General features: G+C 47.5%; 1 protein-coding gene across 5 annotated transcripts in view; it reads right to left on the reverse strand.

The window, feature by feature from the left end:
- Window positions 1-971: 971 nt before the first annotated feature.
- Window positions 972-17,081, reverse strand: part of FUBP3 (far upstream element binding protein 3) — a 40,240-nt gene continuing 24,130 nt past the window's right edge. For 3 of the 5 annotated variants that reach the window (XM_032130772.1, XM_032130771.1, XM_032130770.1), the window contains 10 exons: window positions 16,632-16,736; window positions 16,135-16,237; window positions 15,395-15,495; window positions 14,063-14,204; window positions 9,307-9,467; window positions 8,510-8,583; window positions 7,923-7,999; window positions 4,173-4,244; window positions 3,342-3,469; window positions 972-2,354 (listed from right to left, as the gene is read on the reverse strand). In XM_032130772.1, coding sequence (XP_031986663.1) covers window positions 2,346-2,354; window positions 3,342-3,469; window positions 4,173-4,244; window positions 7,923-7,999; window positions 8,510-8,583; window positions 9,307-9,467; window positions 14,063-14,204; window positions 15,395-15,495; window positions 16,135-16,237; window positions 16,632-16,736 — 972 coding nt within the window. In that variant the 3' untranslated portion in view covers window positions 972-2,345. The other 2 variants (XM_032130773.1, XM_032130774.1) reach the window with 2 other exon arrangements.

The following is a 17,081-nucleotide window of genomic DNA, read 5'->3' on the forward strand; positions in this document are numbered from 1 at the left end:
TTACAGATACATTTAAGAAAATGCATCCTCCCACAATCCTGCGCCATTTACGACTATTGGCACAATCTGTAATCCTCAGTCTTCAATTAAGGGACACCTTAGGGTTCATTATCACACAATTGCTCCCTGTGAACCATGCCAAATGCTGTTTTGGCACAGAGCTTGGAAGATGAATTAGAAGGAAGTCTTCTCGGTAATGCCCGCTCCCAATTCCCATCAGCAGCCTTTATGCCCTCCTCCAGCCATTTTTTCCCCCCTCTCCCCTCTTTCCAAGTGGCTTTTACTATCCCATCTTTCAATGTCTCTCTTGATTCTCTGGAGGTATATTTAGAGATGCTACATCTCCTTTTCTTCCGGCTCTCAACGTGCCTCCCACTCCCGGCTTTGCAGATGGGATCTTCTTTCCTCCCTTCCCCCGTCATAACCCCCCGCAGCTGCCTGGGAGCAGCGGATGGAGCTGCCTTAGGTTGGAGGAGCTCAAAACCCACATTTTACAAGAAAGGGGCTCCAGTTATTGGCAAACTTGGCCTGGGCACAACTAAAGGTTAATGCCCTTAACACATCTGATAATGGCTGGAGCCACGTCCCTCCCATCCCTCTCCCAGTGGGTGCTGCTCCAGTGACCCCCTTGCAGGAAGGGATCCTGCATGGATTCAGCCACAAAGCTGGGGAAGAGCAACAAGTCCAGAGTATTAAAACCAGGGGCTGCCAACTCCTCAGCAATAAAACCTTTACAGGGCTGCAGAGGAAACTTCCCGGTGTTAACACGAATCCTCCTGGCCCAAACAGCGACAAGCACAGAGACTTCCATGGGAATCCTCGGTGTCACAGCAGCAGCAGGATGTGACAGTGACACGGTTTCTCCAGAATTAAGGCTGGTGCTGCCCACAGTGATCACCCCAAACGCCCCAGGACGCGGCGCGAGGAGCCGGGATCTGCGGAGAGGGAACAATGGAGTCCAGGAGACGGGAAATACTTCACCCACAAGACACCTTGTGGAATTTTATTATATAGAAGTGTAAAATGCAACTGTCAGTCAAATAAAAAGAACACTTTTTTTTTTTTTAAACACCATGCTCAACATTATCCAATCGCGGTTCTTTATAGTTAGGCATTTCAAGCATAAGGAAAAATAAGGAAAGAACCCAAGAACAGTAAATTCAGTACATTTAAAAACGGAATGTCCCGCAGGGCAATTAAAAATGCAAGAAAAAATAGCTTCAATTCCGTTTTTCCTTTAAAAATACACTGTTATCTGTACAAGAAACACTACAGTAAACATCAGAAATCATATTATCCCTTTTATTAAATCAAAATTATTTAGCGCATACTGTGGTTAATACTAGATTCATTTATTTCTCTAGGTAATTTGACAAATATTAGATAAGAAAATATTTAAAAGAAACAAAAAAGCAAAAAACACCTTGGAATTAAAAAATAGTTACTACCTTTTATATGGTTTTATGTTCCACAGTGTTTGTTAAAGGTACTAATAGCAGATTCATTTTAATATTAAAAATAACAGTATTTATATTTCTGAGAGCATAGAAGAAGTTTTTTTTTCTTTTCTTTTTCTTTTTTTTTTTGTTTTTTCTTTTTTTTAACAAGCTTGGAGGTCTTAGATACATAAATGCAACTAGCAATGGAGACATGAAAAAATGTATTGCTAAAAAAAATTAACACGTTTTTATATTACCCCTTTAGACTCTAGAAATTATACAAACCCTACAAAATGCCCCCCCCCGAACTTGCAAACAGTAACTGTTTCAAATACAGAAATCATATCATTAATTACAATACATATCATAGTTCAGTTTTTTAAAAATGCAATAAAATCAAAGACAGCCAAGATACAAGAAATTAGAAGTAAAACATTTAATGAATTTACATATTTAAGAATATTTAAATACTGTTTAAATTTTTTTTTCTTTTTAAGATTTGTTACATACCACCTAAGACTTCCAAGCCACTCTTTCTGTTCCAACAGAAAAGATCGAAAATTAAAAGGAAAAAAAAAAAACCACACAAAAAACCCACATATTGAAATGTCACAGCTCTGGGGTGCGTTTTGGTGCCTGCAAATTCTCTGGCTTCTCTCCAAAAAGAATCCCGGAGGTTTTGTTTTAATATAAATTTGGAAACAAAATTACCAGCATGTCCATACGTTTAGTACATTACTAATTGTTCCTGATTCTTAGAAAAGTTCAGTATAGATTATCCTACAGCTAGTGTTCCACAAACAGAAAAGTCTTCATCAAAATGTTGCAAATCTAGAAACCTCTGTTACAAAAAGGTTTTCTTCCACAACAATTCCAAGGAAAAAAAATTGCCACGAGGACCTTGTTCTACTGCTCCTGGAAAGAGAGAGGGGAGAAAAGGAGAAGTTACTGAGCAGCAGCAAATTATCAAAGCTGCCGAGCCCTCCTCCCCCGACACAGGTCTGTCCCCACTGCAGCGGAGTGGGAAACAGAGCTCAAAGGATGCTCCGAGCTGCCATCGGAGCCCTCTGCCCTAACGCTGTCCCAGAGCTCTCCCGCCCCTCACCAAACAAGATCCCTCTTTGCAGCGGAGCAGACCCGGGGAGGAATGAAGAGAAGCCCTTTTATCACCGCGTCCAGGTCACACTTGGCCAGCGCCCGCGGCGAGCGCCGGCACCGGCACCCGGCTCCACCTCGCCGGTGTGAGCCGAGAGCAGCTGCTGGGGGCCAGCATCCACAGCAGCCTCTGCTCCCGGGAGCCAGAGCTAAATGTGGAGCAGTGGGGACAAGTGTCAGACCACAGCAAGGTGCCCGGGTGCTTTGCCTTTCGCCGCATTGTTTGCCCCGCAGAGCCGGTGCTCGGGAAAGCACCAAGTGTGATCAGGATAGATCTCACACAACTCTCTGGTGAGCTGAGCGACAGCTGAGGGGAGATTTTACTCCAAAGCATTTTTCAACAGTTTTGGTCTCTTTCAGGACAGGGAGCTGGTGAGCACACAGCTCCCGTCCCAGCACGAGAAAAGGAAAAGCCTGCGCTCACAGTCCTGTGCTGTGCTGCCTTACCAGCTTGGCTTCATCATTCCTTTTACTTTAATTCCCCCAAGTCAAACAACTGCCTGGGAATAACTGTAACTATAAGGAAAGGCTCCCAGAAGAAACAAATAACCTCCCAGTCCGCTCACCCACCCTGTACAGGAACATAAGACTGATGTTGAGGTAACGCTTCTGTGATCACTTCCTCAGCCACAAAACATCTCTGCTTCACCATGTGAACCTGAAGGAGAGTCCCCCACCAGAGCAAGGCAAATATACCCAGTTCCCCAAGAGAAGGAGCAGAGGGGTTCGGGGAAGGTGAATACAGACCTGGCTGTGAGCCTGAGCCTGCCCTAGTGTCTGCCCGTAGTAGGCAGCCTGCTGTCGGTAATACTCTGCCCAAGCCATCGTGTAGTCCGGCTGAGAACTTGCCTGAGAAGCAGCACTGGCAGCATGACCTGTGGGGAAGGAAGAAAAAAGGCAGAGATAAGCAATTCCAGAAGCCCAAGCCCAGGCTTAGGATCTCCTTTTGTCAAGCTTACAGAAGAGCCAGCCCCATTCCGGCTGCTGCAGACACCTGACAGAGCAACACCAGCTCTGCTGCGTGGGACAGCAGGACGGGCTCCAAGCTGGACTGTGAGGGACAAGCCAAGAGCAGGCAGAAAGCACCCAGAGCGTTCCTGCAGCTACAGGGACAGGCTGACAGCCTGCATACCCCTCATCCTCAAAGGCCCAAAGCCTCCAGCAGCACCATGTCAAAGCAGGTCCAGAGGTCGGGATCATGCGCCCTGTAACACGGTGGGGAGAGCCAGGCCTGTGACTTTCCGTGAGCTCTCCTACCCTCTCACAACCCAGCTCCAGCTTTCTGGATTTTGCCAGCATCAGTTCCTGCATGCTCGGTGCTTCCCCAGGCAGGCTGGCTGCAAGCGTGGGCACGAGGGGACCGGGGCTCAGCGGGAGCAGCTCTCCCGAGGCGCGACAGCACAACCGAGAGCTTTCCGTGGGAGCACTACATGCACCATCACCAACAGGACAGCACCAAAGGGGATCTGGAAAGGACTGGAAGCTAAAAATGGCAGGGATGGAGATGCAAGTCATCGGATTAGAGTGAACTCCTTGTAACAAGAGCTGATTCATCTCCAATACGCCTGTTTCACTCACTCTGTTTTTTGAAATACTCCTCCCATGCTTTGCTGTAATCGGGATGGCTGTTCTGCTGCTGGCTCTGTTGGCCTGTGCAAAGATGACAACAAGGGGCACGTCAGTATGGAACAGGTGACAGTTTCCAGCCAGTGACATCTACCTTTCCACTAGACAGGCCCTGGGTCTACCCCAGCTGCCCAGACTTGACACTTCAGCTTCCACCTTTCTACAGTGTTGGGCATCTTCAGTTCAGGAGAAGCTGAGAAAAAGCTTGAGTTCCTGATTTCACCTCATCTGCTGAAGGGCATGAAGCCAAATGTCATCCTGCTGGGACCTGCTCAAGCCAAACCATGTGGCTGGGAACTGCTCAGTCTGCAATCAGCCACCCTGGGCTCTCAGACTGCTTGCATTGAGTGCAGGAGAGCTGGGACACCTGACACAGCTGAGACCTGTCACCTCCACAGAGCTGCCAAGGGGATGGCCGTGTTTTCAGTCACCTCACTTGTTTGTCAGGGGCTGCATCCTTCACCCCCAGTCTCCTCAGTGGAGCAGAGCTGAGGGACCCCTGTGGGCAGTGCCCATCCACACGCGAGCCTCCAGTGGCATGACCTGCCACTCTGCTCCCGGCTCCTCAAGGTGCCATGAGCCCTGCACAGGGCACAGCCAGCCTCACTGCCCCCAGCACACACCCCAGGCATCACTGGAGAGGCAGCCACAGCATCCCCAAACAGCCATGGCTGGCTCGCGGTGTCATCTCCAGGCTCCTACGCTGCTCCAAGGGAAGCAGTGCCAGTGTCAGCTCACAGATCCCAAACCTCGGGCTCCATCTAGCACAGACTCCCCATCTTTGAAGCACTAAGATACCTTCAACCTAGCACATCTAAGGGTTCCTGCAGGGAGAGCCTGGCCAGCCAGGACAGAGGAAGGATACCTGCTCTTCCCACGCTTCCCTGGATCCCAGTGGGAGCACAGAGCCCTCAGTGAGACACACGACAAACAAGCAGCAAACACAGCAGCTGGGAACGGCAGAGAGGCACAGCAGGAGTGGGGAGCACGAGCCACTGCAGACAAGGAGAGCAGGCAAGGACAGAGGACACGCGTGGAGCAGAGCTCTTCCCATCCCATCCCAGCTCCATGCGCAGCCTGGCCCCGACGCCAGCCCAAGGGGGGCTTTGAAGTGGGGGGAAGGGGGAAAATAATACACTGCAAGTGTGAAGTGGGTGGAGGGAACAGGGCAGCAGTGTCCTGTCCAGGGGCATAAAAGCGGGTTAAAAGACTTGACCAACGCTACAAGTCAGGACCTTTTCTGGCAGAGGTCAAGGCTGCCTCAACTGTCCACCTGCTAATGCCAACAAAGGACCTCCTTCAATGCCTTTTCTTCTCGGAGAATTACAGTCCGCAGCAGGCTGAAAGGACACGCAGCTAAATGCATTTCACAGCAAAATGTTTCCCCAGCCAGTTAATTTATTTAAGATGGGGGAAGTAATTAAAATCTAAATACATGTGTAGGGGGTGGGGGTCTGCCCCTCCTCCCACAAGGAGGGCACTCGAGGCTGTCCCCGGGACACCGGCGCTGTGACGGGGCTGACAGAGCTGTCACACACAGGCTGCAGCACTCGGGCAAGGGACCCTGCACAAGGCTGTTTTCCAACTAAGAAGCGCAAAAGCAGGTATTTACCTATTTCTTACAATAATCCTCCTATGCCTTGGTGAGCTCCACCTGGGCTGCCTGGGCACCGCTGCAGCCGAGGAGAGTGGTGAAGGTTCTGAAAGCGTTATGTGTGTGTCCTCTCTCCTCACCCAGCCTGCCTTCAGTGTGCCTGGCTACAAACAGCAAGAGGGAGCATCCTAAGCACACACGGAACTAGGGAGCCAACATTCTCCATCACACTCAACAGCAGAAATAAAACATCTGCCTCCAAAAGACAGCAGTGTGGGACTAAAGCCACACAGGGGAAGGACAATGACAAGGCAGGAAGCTCCAAGGGTTTTTGGGAGCCAGCTGAAACCTGACAGTGCAAAACTGTCATCACTGGCGTATGAGCTGCATTATTGCTCATCAGGGGGCTCAAGGGGGCTGTGCTTCCTACACCAGGCTCCAAAGCCAGGAGGGGTGAGCCTGAGACATGATTATCTGCTGCAGGAAGGGAGATTTTTCTTTCCCCAGTGACTGCTGGTCAGCATGAGGGGATGTTTCAGGAAGCTGAGAACAAAGTTAAGTTACCAAGGTGAGTTTCTAAAGGCATCTTGCAAGGCAAAGAGCAATGCAGCTTTGTAAGCATTTATTCCAAGGCTCCATGGGAGATAAAAGTTAAATTTTTTTTTGTGGAGCTTTCCCTGCTGCACTGACTGCTCTGCTTCCCAAAGCTCAGGGAAGAGGAGAGCGCTTGGCGTGCAAAGGAAAGGAGTAGAATAACAATTTTTCCTGTATAAAACAAGTTAATGAGAACGTACTCTTCTCCAGTACCACACCATTCCACTCCTGTACAGAAGAAAAGTCCATTGAAGCCCACCACTGCATTTTAATGTGCTGAAAACAGAACAACTACTGACGTTCTCCAAGACCCCTAGCGCTCAAAGGAAAACTCATCATTTCTAGACTGGAATTGCTAAGAGGCAGGACTCATCCAGAGTTTAACGTGTACACACTTCCTGTGCAAGCTTCCCATGTGCCACCACAGCACACATTTCAGAAGTGCACCAAGTTAACAAAGCAGCACTGAGATTTCCAAATTTCACATGTTCACAATTTCATAAACACTCAAAGGTGATTAGTGTTACAGGGAATCACAAGTGCAATTGCAGGCATTGTCCCTGCAATGATTCTTCTACCTCAGGCACTTCCAAGAGAGGAAATTTATACCAAAGTTCATTATCTACTTCATTGCTAAATCAGCCTTAGCAGGGAAAAGCATCTGCCATTAACCCCCCTTTTAAAATTATCCCCCCACATACCTTTTGGTGCTTAGCTTTAGTTTCATGAGACCAGACCATTTAAAAATTCCTATTTCTTGAAAAATTGTGACTGCAAGTGTCCTTTGGACATTACCACCACCATGTGAGCTTTGAGATTACCAAGCAGACATGAATCTGCTCTGTTTAGGGCAAACCATTCCTCTGGCTGCTGGAGACACAGGATGATGCAGCTACAGCCATCACCACCAGCATTTACTACCTGAATTATTCTGAAAAGGTGACTCCCCATTCCAAACTGCTCAATTTTGACTCAAGAGGCTTTCAGGAAAAAATGACCAGTACAGGAGCCCTGCCTAACCTTCCTTCTATTTCCTGCATCCCCTTCCCCAGTCATTACATCAGTCTGGAATTTGAACAGCAAGAAAAGCTCATAAGGAACAATTAAATAAGAAAATAAGCAATAAGTGATAAGGTCAAGAACAAAGAGATGGGAGAGCTCAGCACCAATAGTGTGCCTATCAGGGCGAAGTGTGGTTGGCAAGTGCTTGCCTGGAGAATCCTGGGAGAAGAGAGCCGGAGGCAGGAATGCTTTTGTTAGAGAGGAACAGACAGCAAGGACCAAGTTTCTACCCAAAGAGCAGAAAGAGGCAATAAGCAGTTAAGCACATAAAAAGCACAAGTTTTCCAAGGCCTTCAGCTTGTTCTGAGCTCAAACACCACCACATGCCTCCACACACCTCTTCTGCTCATTCTGCTGTTTTCACACACGTGGTCTCATGGGTGAACTTGCCCTTTGCAGGCACAAAGCAACAGGAACACCAACCCTTCTCCAGCCCAGGTCCTGGCACTTACTTGGGACTTGTTGTCCAGGCTGCTGCCATGTCTGGTAGGTACTGCCCCAGCCCTGCGTCATGAACGCCTGAGGACCACTGCAGAGGACAAAAAGCCATGCTCAAGTAGACAATAAAATACTTACCAGGCCAGAGACATGAAGCTGCCCAGAGAAGAGAAGTTGTCACTTATAGTCAGCAGCTGCTGAGCAAAGAGGTGAACACGGGAGCAAAAGGAAAGCTGTGCAGGTGTGAACTGTTATGTCCTGCCTTGGTATCAGTCTGTTCATGAAGCCAAGGTGAAGATACATCACAATGAACAGCACTCCTTGTGCTCTGTGCAGCTCAGGCTTCTTCCCATGCTCTCACTGCACTAGAGACAGGAATTTTGGAGATGCCAATACCTACCTGCTTTATTATTTAATAGATGAAATCTTTCCTGTAGTCAAGCTTAAAGGATTGAGCTCACTTGCTTTTGCTTCTGAGTGCTCAATCTTGCAAAGGCTCCACTCATACCCCACCCTTTCAGGACCCTCCACCCTTCTCCCAGCACTTTCTAGCTCCCAGCCATTCCCCCCAGCCCACGGGTGAGGAGGTGCAGCAGCTTACTTTTGATGAGGTGTAGCAGGTGCTTGGCTGAACGGACTTTGACCAAATCCTCCAGGTCCACTCATGCTGGTACCCTGTCACAGAATCCACAAATATTTAATGCTAGCTCCAAGTACAGGGTGGAGGCAGCTACTACGAGTAGTAAGAAAGGAGAGAAGACAGCCTGGGACACATGGATCCTGAAGTTGGTATCAAGCCTTCTCCTCTCAAGCAATTCAGCACAAAGGCAGCTTTGCCATGCCCCAGTTCAGTATTTTCCATACTTTTTTACCAAACTCTTCCCCATTCAGTAGTACTGCAGCCTGACATTATTAAGCTTCAATACCACAGCACTGTGTTAAGTGTAAGATAAGTCATCCTGAACTTACTGAACAAGGAGTCGAGCGTTTTACTTTCAGGACAATGCTGCCAGGACTGGGTTATTCTCACACAGCGACACTATTGTCTTCCTTTCAAAAATCTCCTTTGACAGCCTTTTCATACCTTATATTGCTGTTCTTCCCTCTCATATAGCTGTATACACTACCCAGCATTATGTCAACAGTCAAATCCTTCTGGGACCACAGCAAAAATTAGCCCAATGGATGCTGGAGGGCCATCAAGCTCAAGCCAGCTGCTAAGAGGCAAATGGTTTTGAAGCTGAATAATGCAAACACGCGTGTTCTGTGCCATCCTGTGAGTCCAGGCCTACACGTACCCAAGAGTGACAACAGCACGTCTGAGAGGGACGGAGCAGGAGAGCAGAGATGGAACTTACACCAAAAGGGACAGAGCAAGAGAGCAGAGATGGAACTTACACCAACTTTCTCATCTATGAGATGTCTAGCGAGCTCGATTTGCTGGGGGACCCCTCTGATTGTGAATATTCGTACGCCAGGATCTGTGTTCGGGGGTGGGTTTCTCTGCAGCTCCACGTGCGCTCCCGACTGCTGGTTTATGCTTTTGATGTTCTCGCCACCTGAGAAGAAAGCCAAGACATAAGGAGGGATATTCAGCATCTCTTGCCATAAAACCATATCAAAGTCAGGTCCTGGGAATGGGTTACAGTTTCAGCTACCTTCTGTGTGCCTCGGGAGAGGTGGGCTGAGGATGGCAACAGCAAAAGAAACCACAGTACGTGAGCTCATACTGCTCCTTTAATCTACCTCACAAACATAACCCGAAACCTTGAGCTACTGTAAGAGTTTTCGGGGTCAAGGATGATGCTGCTTAAAGAACACACAAGCCCCGCTATGTGCCCACTGCCAGGCTCCCAACAAGCTGCAGCATGACTGGGATACGCTTTGATAAAACAGATGCAAAACCTGCACTGACTGAATTCTGTTGTTCTTGCACAGCTGTTCAAATCCTCCAAGAAATGAAGGTCACCTGCAATCTAAACATGCTGGCTTTTCTTCTTTTTTTCCATCACTAAGGCAAAAAGCCACCAGCCACATAACAAAGCTCAAGCCTTCTCCCAAACATGTGCTGTTTGATAAACCCATCAGGTTTATTGCCTTAAAGCAGCCTCTGCTTACAAGGCTTCCTATTCACCCTGCAGTCACACATCCCTCCACAGCCATGGCAGCACACGATTCCAGGCTGTCTCCTGCTATTTCAGAGTTAGCTGTGCATGCAGTGAACATGTCTGGCTCGTTTGCCATCTGGATGCACAAGAGCACAGGAGTGCTTCCAGCAGGATGCAGCAGGGCCAGTCAAAGTGGATCTGATTTCCTCAAGACCTGCTAGGTCCCGGTCTCTTCATGAAATTTGCTTAACAAAAGCCTCAGCCAATGTTACAATGGTTCAATTCTTCTTTTGGAAGCTCACACAACTTACAGACCAGCTCCACTCAACTGGAGAAATTAAAGGGTGTGGGGAAGGAAGGGGTTTTACAACTTTTAAATTAAAACCAAAATATCACCAGCTCAAAGGATAGACAGCAAGCAGGACAGAGAGCAAAGGAAATGAACCAGAGATTCTTGTTTGGTTTTCATTAAAAAGAATCTCCAAAAATAAACGCCTCAATTTTGCTCACATTTCCATCTCTATACATCCAGCACAACTTCAAAACAAACTGTGGATGTTGCAGACACTTGTTCATTTCATTGTAATGGACTCATGACCTTTTTAACATTTTAAAGCCTTCTTGGGGAAGGGAGGAGGAAAAGTTGCCAAAGGGCAATTAACTCTTTCTAAATGAATTTTTGAAGATGCATTTAACAAAAGATAATCATGTCACATCCCTGGGCAGACAACAGGGATTGTACTGTGCAGCCAAAAGCCAACCCACTTACTTTCAGTCAAGCATGGGAAAGGAGTAAGATGAAGTTTCAAAACCAAGGGGTTTTTTTTGTGTCATGCTTTTGTCTGATGCAGATTTGTTCGAAGCTCTGGTTTTTACATATCGAGGTGAGATCTGAATCAACAGCCATTTCATCTGCTTAGTGAAAACAGAGGACCCTTTCAGGCAACACAATTTGAAGGAATGGCACAACTTCTTTACTGGGTGACAGAGGCACAACCAGAGGTTGCTACTTGCACTGCAGACTAGTTTCTCCTTCCAAAAGGGGATTAAAAATCGAAGCATTCTCAAACTGGAAGCAAGAAGAATACAGATTTCAAATCATTGCCCCATTTAGCATTCAGCACCAAGCCTGTGGTTGTTAGGCCTGCTTCTACAGCAGGTCCCTCCTACCCCACACGGCAGAATTAAGTCAGCTGCCTCTCCAGGTTTGGTGGGAGACTGCAAGCTCCTACCCCCACACCAGAAGGACTCAGTGCCCTTGTCCTCTTCACCCTGCAGCCTGGTACATGTCAACGTGCTCCCTCCCACCCAAGCTACCCCAACCCAGCCTCCAGAGCACGCAAATGCCGTGACGCAGCCGCCGGTGCCAGAAGGAGTTCTCTTCCCCACGGTGAGGTGACCCGCTCAGCACATGGTGGCTGTCTATAGAGCATTCATCCCGCTCCATTCTTCCACCTGATGGGGGGCAGGAGCGATCCAGGAGTGGCCTCCCGGCTGGACGTGAAATCCTAAAGCAATTAATCAAACCTGCTCAAAGGCCGAGCTGACAAGAGCCAGGCCGGCCGTGGTATCTGTCAGGATTGCCGTATTTATCATGGAAATCCAGGGGGGCCCAGGGAGGCGGCGGCTGTTTCCAAGCACCACCAAACACAGACAGAGTTTGACATGTGTATGGCGCTCGCCTCCACTCTTCCTCAGGGCCTTTGGGAAAGAAAAGCTGCACCTACCCACCCTCTAGAGGAAAAAGCCACGCGCAGGATCCGCAGGGAGCCCCACCGGCTCCTAAAAGCTCATGCTCCCAAGCTGAGATGTCCACAAGAAAAGAGCACTAGATCTTCAATCACGTATGCTGCAGAAATTGAACTGAGAAACTTCCCAGCCTCCCTCTTTTTCCTGCTTCTTGAGTGGTCATGTGAAGCTGCGAGCACAGCAGCAGTTACCAGGTCAGATCACACACACCACATCTGGGTGCCCAAGGCACTTGGGTCAGCACCCTTTGCTTGGGTGCTGATCTCGAGACCAAGCTGATGGCCCAGAGGCCTCAGCCAAATTTTACAGGGAAGGCCAACAGCCCCATCCTGTATCACAGCAAGGAAAAACACCCAACAGCTGGAAACTGCTCAGAAACTGTCAGGGAGAGCAAAGGTTTTGTAACTGGTCACTGTTAAGAAAACCCCACTAAGATCCCCTCTGCTCTGCAGTGTCCCATGAGGGGGAGGAAATAACAAGAACTGCCTGTCTTGAATCAGTGTGTGGAGAGTGTAGCACATCCATGCTGGTCCAGACCCCAAAAGGCAATGCTACAGCCATCACTCACTTGACAAAAGTGAAGGCTGCAACAGCCTAAGAGCACAGGCACTGTGAGAACACCGATTACAAGGTGGTATTACAATGCTACAGCACTCAAATCACCATACAACTAGTAATTAGTCACTCCAGAAAGCTTCTGATCTGGCCAAGTAAGAATCCCGATTTTGCTGTTGTGGAAACAAAGGTAAAAAGCCACCCTTCACCCCCCAGTGAGGCTGTGCCAGGCCCTGCACTTGAATGCTGGGACATTCACTCCACTACCTGCATTTATCTTTTCAGCACACAGTGCTCTCTGTAGTCGCAAATGCTCCACTTCAGTGCACTGCTGAACAACAAGTGACCTTTTCTGAGCCTTTATTAAAGATGACTAATGGATACAGCAATAAAGTTTCATTATAATTTGATTTTTCTGCACATATAAGTCTCACTCGTGGGCTTAAAATTTACTTTGCTTGATCTTTTGGCCAACTGGACTGTTCAGTGAGGACAAGCATAATCATTGCAATTTCTGCATAATGGGGAAAGCAGGTGGTTTTTCATACTGAAATAAGTTTTCAGGTTTGTGAACAGGCTTGTGGCAAAAAACAACATCTGAAAACAATTGCAGATGCAGGGCTGACCTGCCCGTGTCCCTGGGCAGGAGGTCAGGGTGCTGTGGGGACAGGCACATGGCAGGGAACAGCAGGGATGTGCAGCAGGGAAAGAGGCCACAACAAGTCTCACCACAAGCTCCCTCCTGCCCGGAACACTCAAAGCCACTGAAACTTGGCCCAATGCCCTCAGGTCTCTGCCTCCTTTTCTGCTGTAGCTTATCTATTCCTTGTCTATTCTCTGCTGAGGCTGAAAGCCAACTGTGATTACTTAAATACTGGTCCAGGCATATGTCATTCATTCTGAAATAAGCAGATAGAAAAATGAAGCACCACCTTTGATAGGTCAGTGCATTAGCTCAGACACATCGCAGCAGTTCAGAGCTAGAGAGCTTGTCTGCTCCCGGCTCTACCCAAAGTCCTGCCACAGCCCCACGAGCAGCTCCTGCTCTCTGACAAACTGAGTCTGCTGCTGATGCTCAGTTTCATAACCATCACGGGGTTGTCCTGGTTGAGAGGATGACTCCTCATCAATCTCCTTAGCATGGAGAGATCCCCACTGGCCAGGCAGCCAAGGGGCCTCCATGGCAGTGAACATACTCAGCCAAGTGGCACAAGGTGCACCAGGCTGCTGTGCCAGGTCAGGTGCCAGCACAGAGGCAGACAAATCCTCCTACTTCCTTCATCACACACTTCAGGTACGTGGTTGGAAGCACCTACTGTTATTACCACACTCAGAGACCTTCCATTTCCTCACACAGCACTCACAGAAATCCAGCACGATGAAATGACTGTTCTGCTTGTCCCCGATACACCGTCCTTCAAATGAATTCTCTGTAAAAAGAATCCACAAACGAACCTGCCTTTTCTCAGCCAGCTGCTTGTTATAACAAGCTTATTTGACAGCTCTGCATTAAGAGCCTCTCTTACAGCTTGTGAACAAGGGCCTGGAGAGTACAATTATGAGTGAGAACACCACAAAGAAAACAACCACAAGCGCTTTCAGCTTATTCCTATGCTGCATTCACCGGGCACTAAACACCTACAATCACAGAAAACCCCAAAGTTCACTGTAAAGCAGCAAGAACATGACCATCCTGAGATGGGAGGATTGCAAGCTGTGATATTTGGAGTCACCAAACCCACCTTTGCCTATAACAAGGCCACACTTGTCAGCTGGAACAGTGTAGGTGATTTCCTGCATGCCCCCAGGTGTTCCAACACTCCAGTCTCCACGGCCACGACCTCTTCCTCGGGCAACAGCCAAGCTTCCAAAGCCATCTCGTTCCTTAGAAGGCAAAACATGTGTATCAGTATTTTTGTGCTGGCCCCAATGCACATTAAAAACAAAATAAAGCAAGGTAAGTTAAACTGCCTCATAATCAATGGCATTGAATTGAGATATTCCTGAACCTCAGTTTCACATTCAAGGTTTTGAAGTAATGTAGGTTACAGCTGCCTTCCTGATTCAGGAAGATATTTGTATTTTTAAATGCATGCCTTTACATTTGCTGAAATAAACCTATAAATAAGCATCTAAAGGACTAAAGAACTTTCAGTTTGTGATGGGGGCTCTCTTTAGAGCAAACAATGTATCTTGGCACTGACAGACAGGAAAGTTGCTTTCAAACCCTTTCAAGTGTCCTCCTGCTGGAATTATTCAGCAGAAATGCACATTTTCCAAAACGTCCAAAGGAAGCTTTTAAGTTCAAAGACACCCAAAATAGGTATGTCCTTTAACGAAGTGATTTCTCCAAATGCCATGGGCAGTCAGAGGCTATCACATTTAGTAAATTATTACAGCAAATTATGAAATCAAGTTTTCAAACCAGGTATTGGGGCAAGAAGAGATATCAAGATGGACAAATTATGGACCTCATTGGACAAATTACATTCAGGTTTCTGAAATGGCCTAAAGTTTTCATTTCTCATACTACAAAGGGAATATACAACCTCCTTCCAGAGCCTGCCCTAGTACTTCAGCTTTGTACTTCCTGCTCTTGTGTAATGCAGTATGTTGGTGTGTCTTAAGAGCACAGTGACACAATGCCTGAGCACTCATCACCTTCCTGTGCCTCCACCAGACCAGAGGACTGGAGTCTGAAGAAGAGGCACCACTGAGCGCTGGCAATGCTCTGCTGTCTAAGCAGAGCCTCCAGTCACTGATGCTGATGGACTCCATTCCATCACATCACTGTTTCCAAACAACAACAACTAAAGAGCAGATAGATGTGGAGCTGTAATGAGGCCTCATAGGCCTGGGAATAGAAGACCTTCCCACAGCTCAGTTAGTTGACATTACATTAAAAGAACTTCCACCATAAACAAACAAACCTCAAATCTAGCAGCTCTGGGCAGCAGCATGTGTGGCCTACCAGGGGAAAATTGAACACTGCTGCTTTTCAGAAGATGGCTCCATCCCTCCATCCAGCTGCCTGCATGCAGCCTGCATTCCCAAAAAGCACTTCCAGAACCCACCTGTGCCGTGAGGATGAGCTCACTGATGATGTGTGCTGCGTGCTGACACCGATCGGGGAGCCCCATGACCTGTGCGACTCTTTCAGAGCTAATCCCATCATCTGTGGAGAGAGGTGGCAAAGACTAAATTAAAAGCAGAAAACATCCACTCGCCAACAAGAGCTTCCTTCCAGCACTGCCACTGCTGGCAGCGTTTTCACACCACAGAACTATCCCAGGAGCTACCGCTTCCCTCCACCTTCAGCCCCTCTTCCCTGGACTGAAAGAAGACAAAACCCAGCCCACACTGCAGAGGGAATGACACTCAAAAGGAAACACTTCCAAATGTCAAAAATCCATGAAAGAGATTGATATAATTTTAAGAGGAAAAAGGCAGCTTTGATAGGTGATCAGACAGCCAAGGACCCAGAGAAAGTTACTCAGAATTAATCAACTCCTGATCCCCAAAGGCTTTAATGTCCTGAAGGAGAATTCTTTAACAGGAAATAAAATATTTCTGTTATTTTATTTATCTGTAATTACCACTCAAGACATGACTGTTGTGACATCTAATGTTTGCAAATGAGCTGTATATAATCTTACTCTCTGAAAACCAGGAAGTGCATGAGGAGGCAGCACATCATATTTAAATGGGTTTCAGAAAGAGACACAATGCACCTGTAAATGAGGAAAGCCTGGCTGCTGGAACCCAAAAGTGGAACACTGGTCAGAAAGCAACGGCTCTCCATCCTCACACAAACCTGGTTTAAATTGAATCCTAACTCCAGCATCATTCTGAATCTTTTTGATCATTTCTCCATTTCTTCCTATCACAATTCCAACAGCAAACCTGGGCACAGAGACCTGATGGGAAAGGCAAAGGAGTATGAAAGTGCAGAGAACTAGACTGAATGACTCTGATTTTACAAGGAGATGCTCTTAACGTTGAGGACGGGCCATGTTAGGCAGCTCCAGGCTATAGAACAGCATTGTTTGAGAAAAACAAACAAGTGGCCACAAATTCCTTCCCCACTAAATGAACTCTGCACTACAAGAATGCAGCTTAAAAAAGACAATTATAAAGTGCCATCTGGGAGTCCAGGAGAACTCCTCCTCTTTGCAGAGCCAGACTCAATTCTTCTGGCAAAAGAACACAATGCATTTAAAAAGCAGCTTACAGGTTACAAGTGCAATTGGATGACTCCCCCCACTACCCATCCCACAGGGAGGTTAGCAGAGTACTGTGAATGAAACGTACCTCTATGCTGCCTCCTCCCATTCTAGCACTGAAATCACTGCGTACGCCTCGGAAGTCTGCCTGATCTTTCTCTCGGATGATCTCCAGTACCATTTCCCTCGCTTGCTACATGGAGAAAGAAGTTACAGTTAGCTCCAAATTATTCTGCTTGCCCTCCTGGTGTTAGGGCCTCAACAGCGGGTAACGCTCAGGCTTCAGGCAGAGGGATCTCCACCTGCTGAACGCGAACAGCGGTCTGATTTAGGATTTCTTTTACCACAGCCTGTTCTTGATGGCATCTTCCATGTCTGCCAAAACCTGCCAGGTGCACAAGGTGGCAGTTTCTCGGATGCAATTGCTTCCTCCAGTCTTTCAAAAAGGCCCTTTAACTTTTAAAATATCTTTTCTTTTTTTTTTTCGGAATTAAAGGAAGTGAAGACCCTTCCCTACCGGATAGAACTGAAATCAATA

The sequence above is a fragment of the Corvus moneduloides genome, chromosome 21 (genome assembly GCF_009650955.1).
Source record: "Corvus moneduloides isolate bCorMon1 chromosome 21, bCorMon1.pri, whole genome shotgun sequence".
In the NCBI taxonomy this organism is placed as follows: Eukaryota; Metazoa; Chordata; class Aves; order Passeriformes; family Corvidae; genus Corvus; species Corvus moneduloides.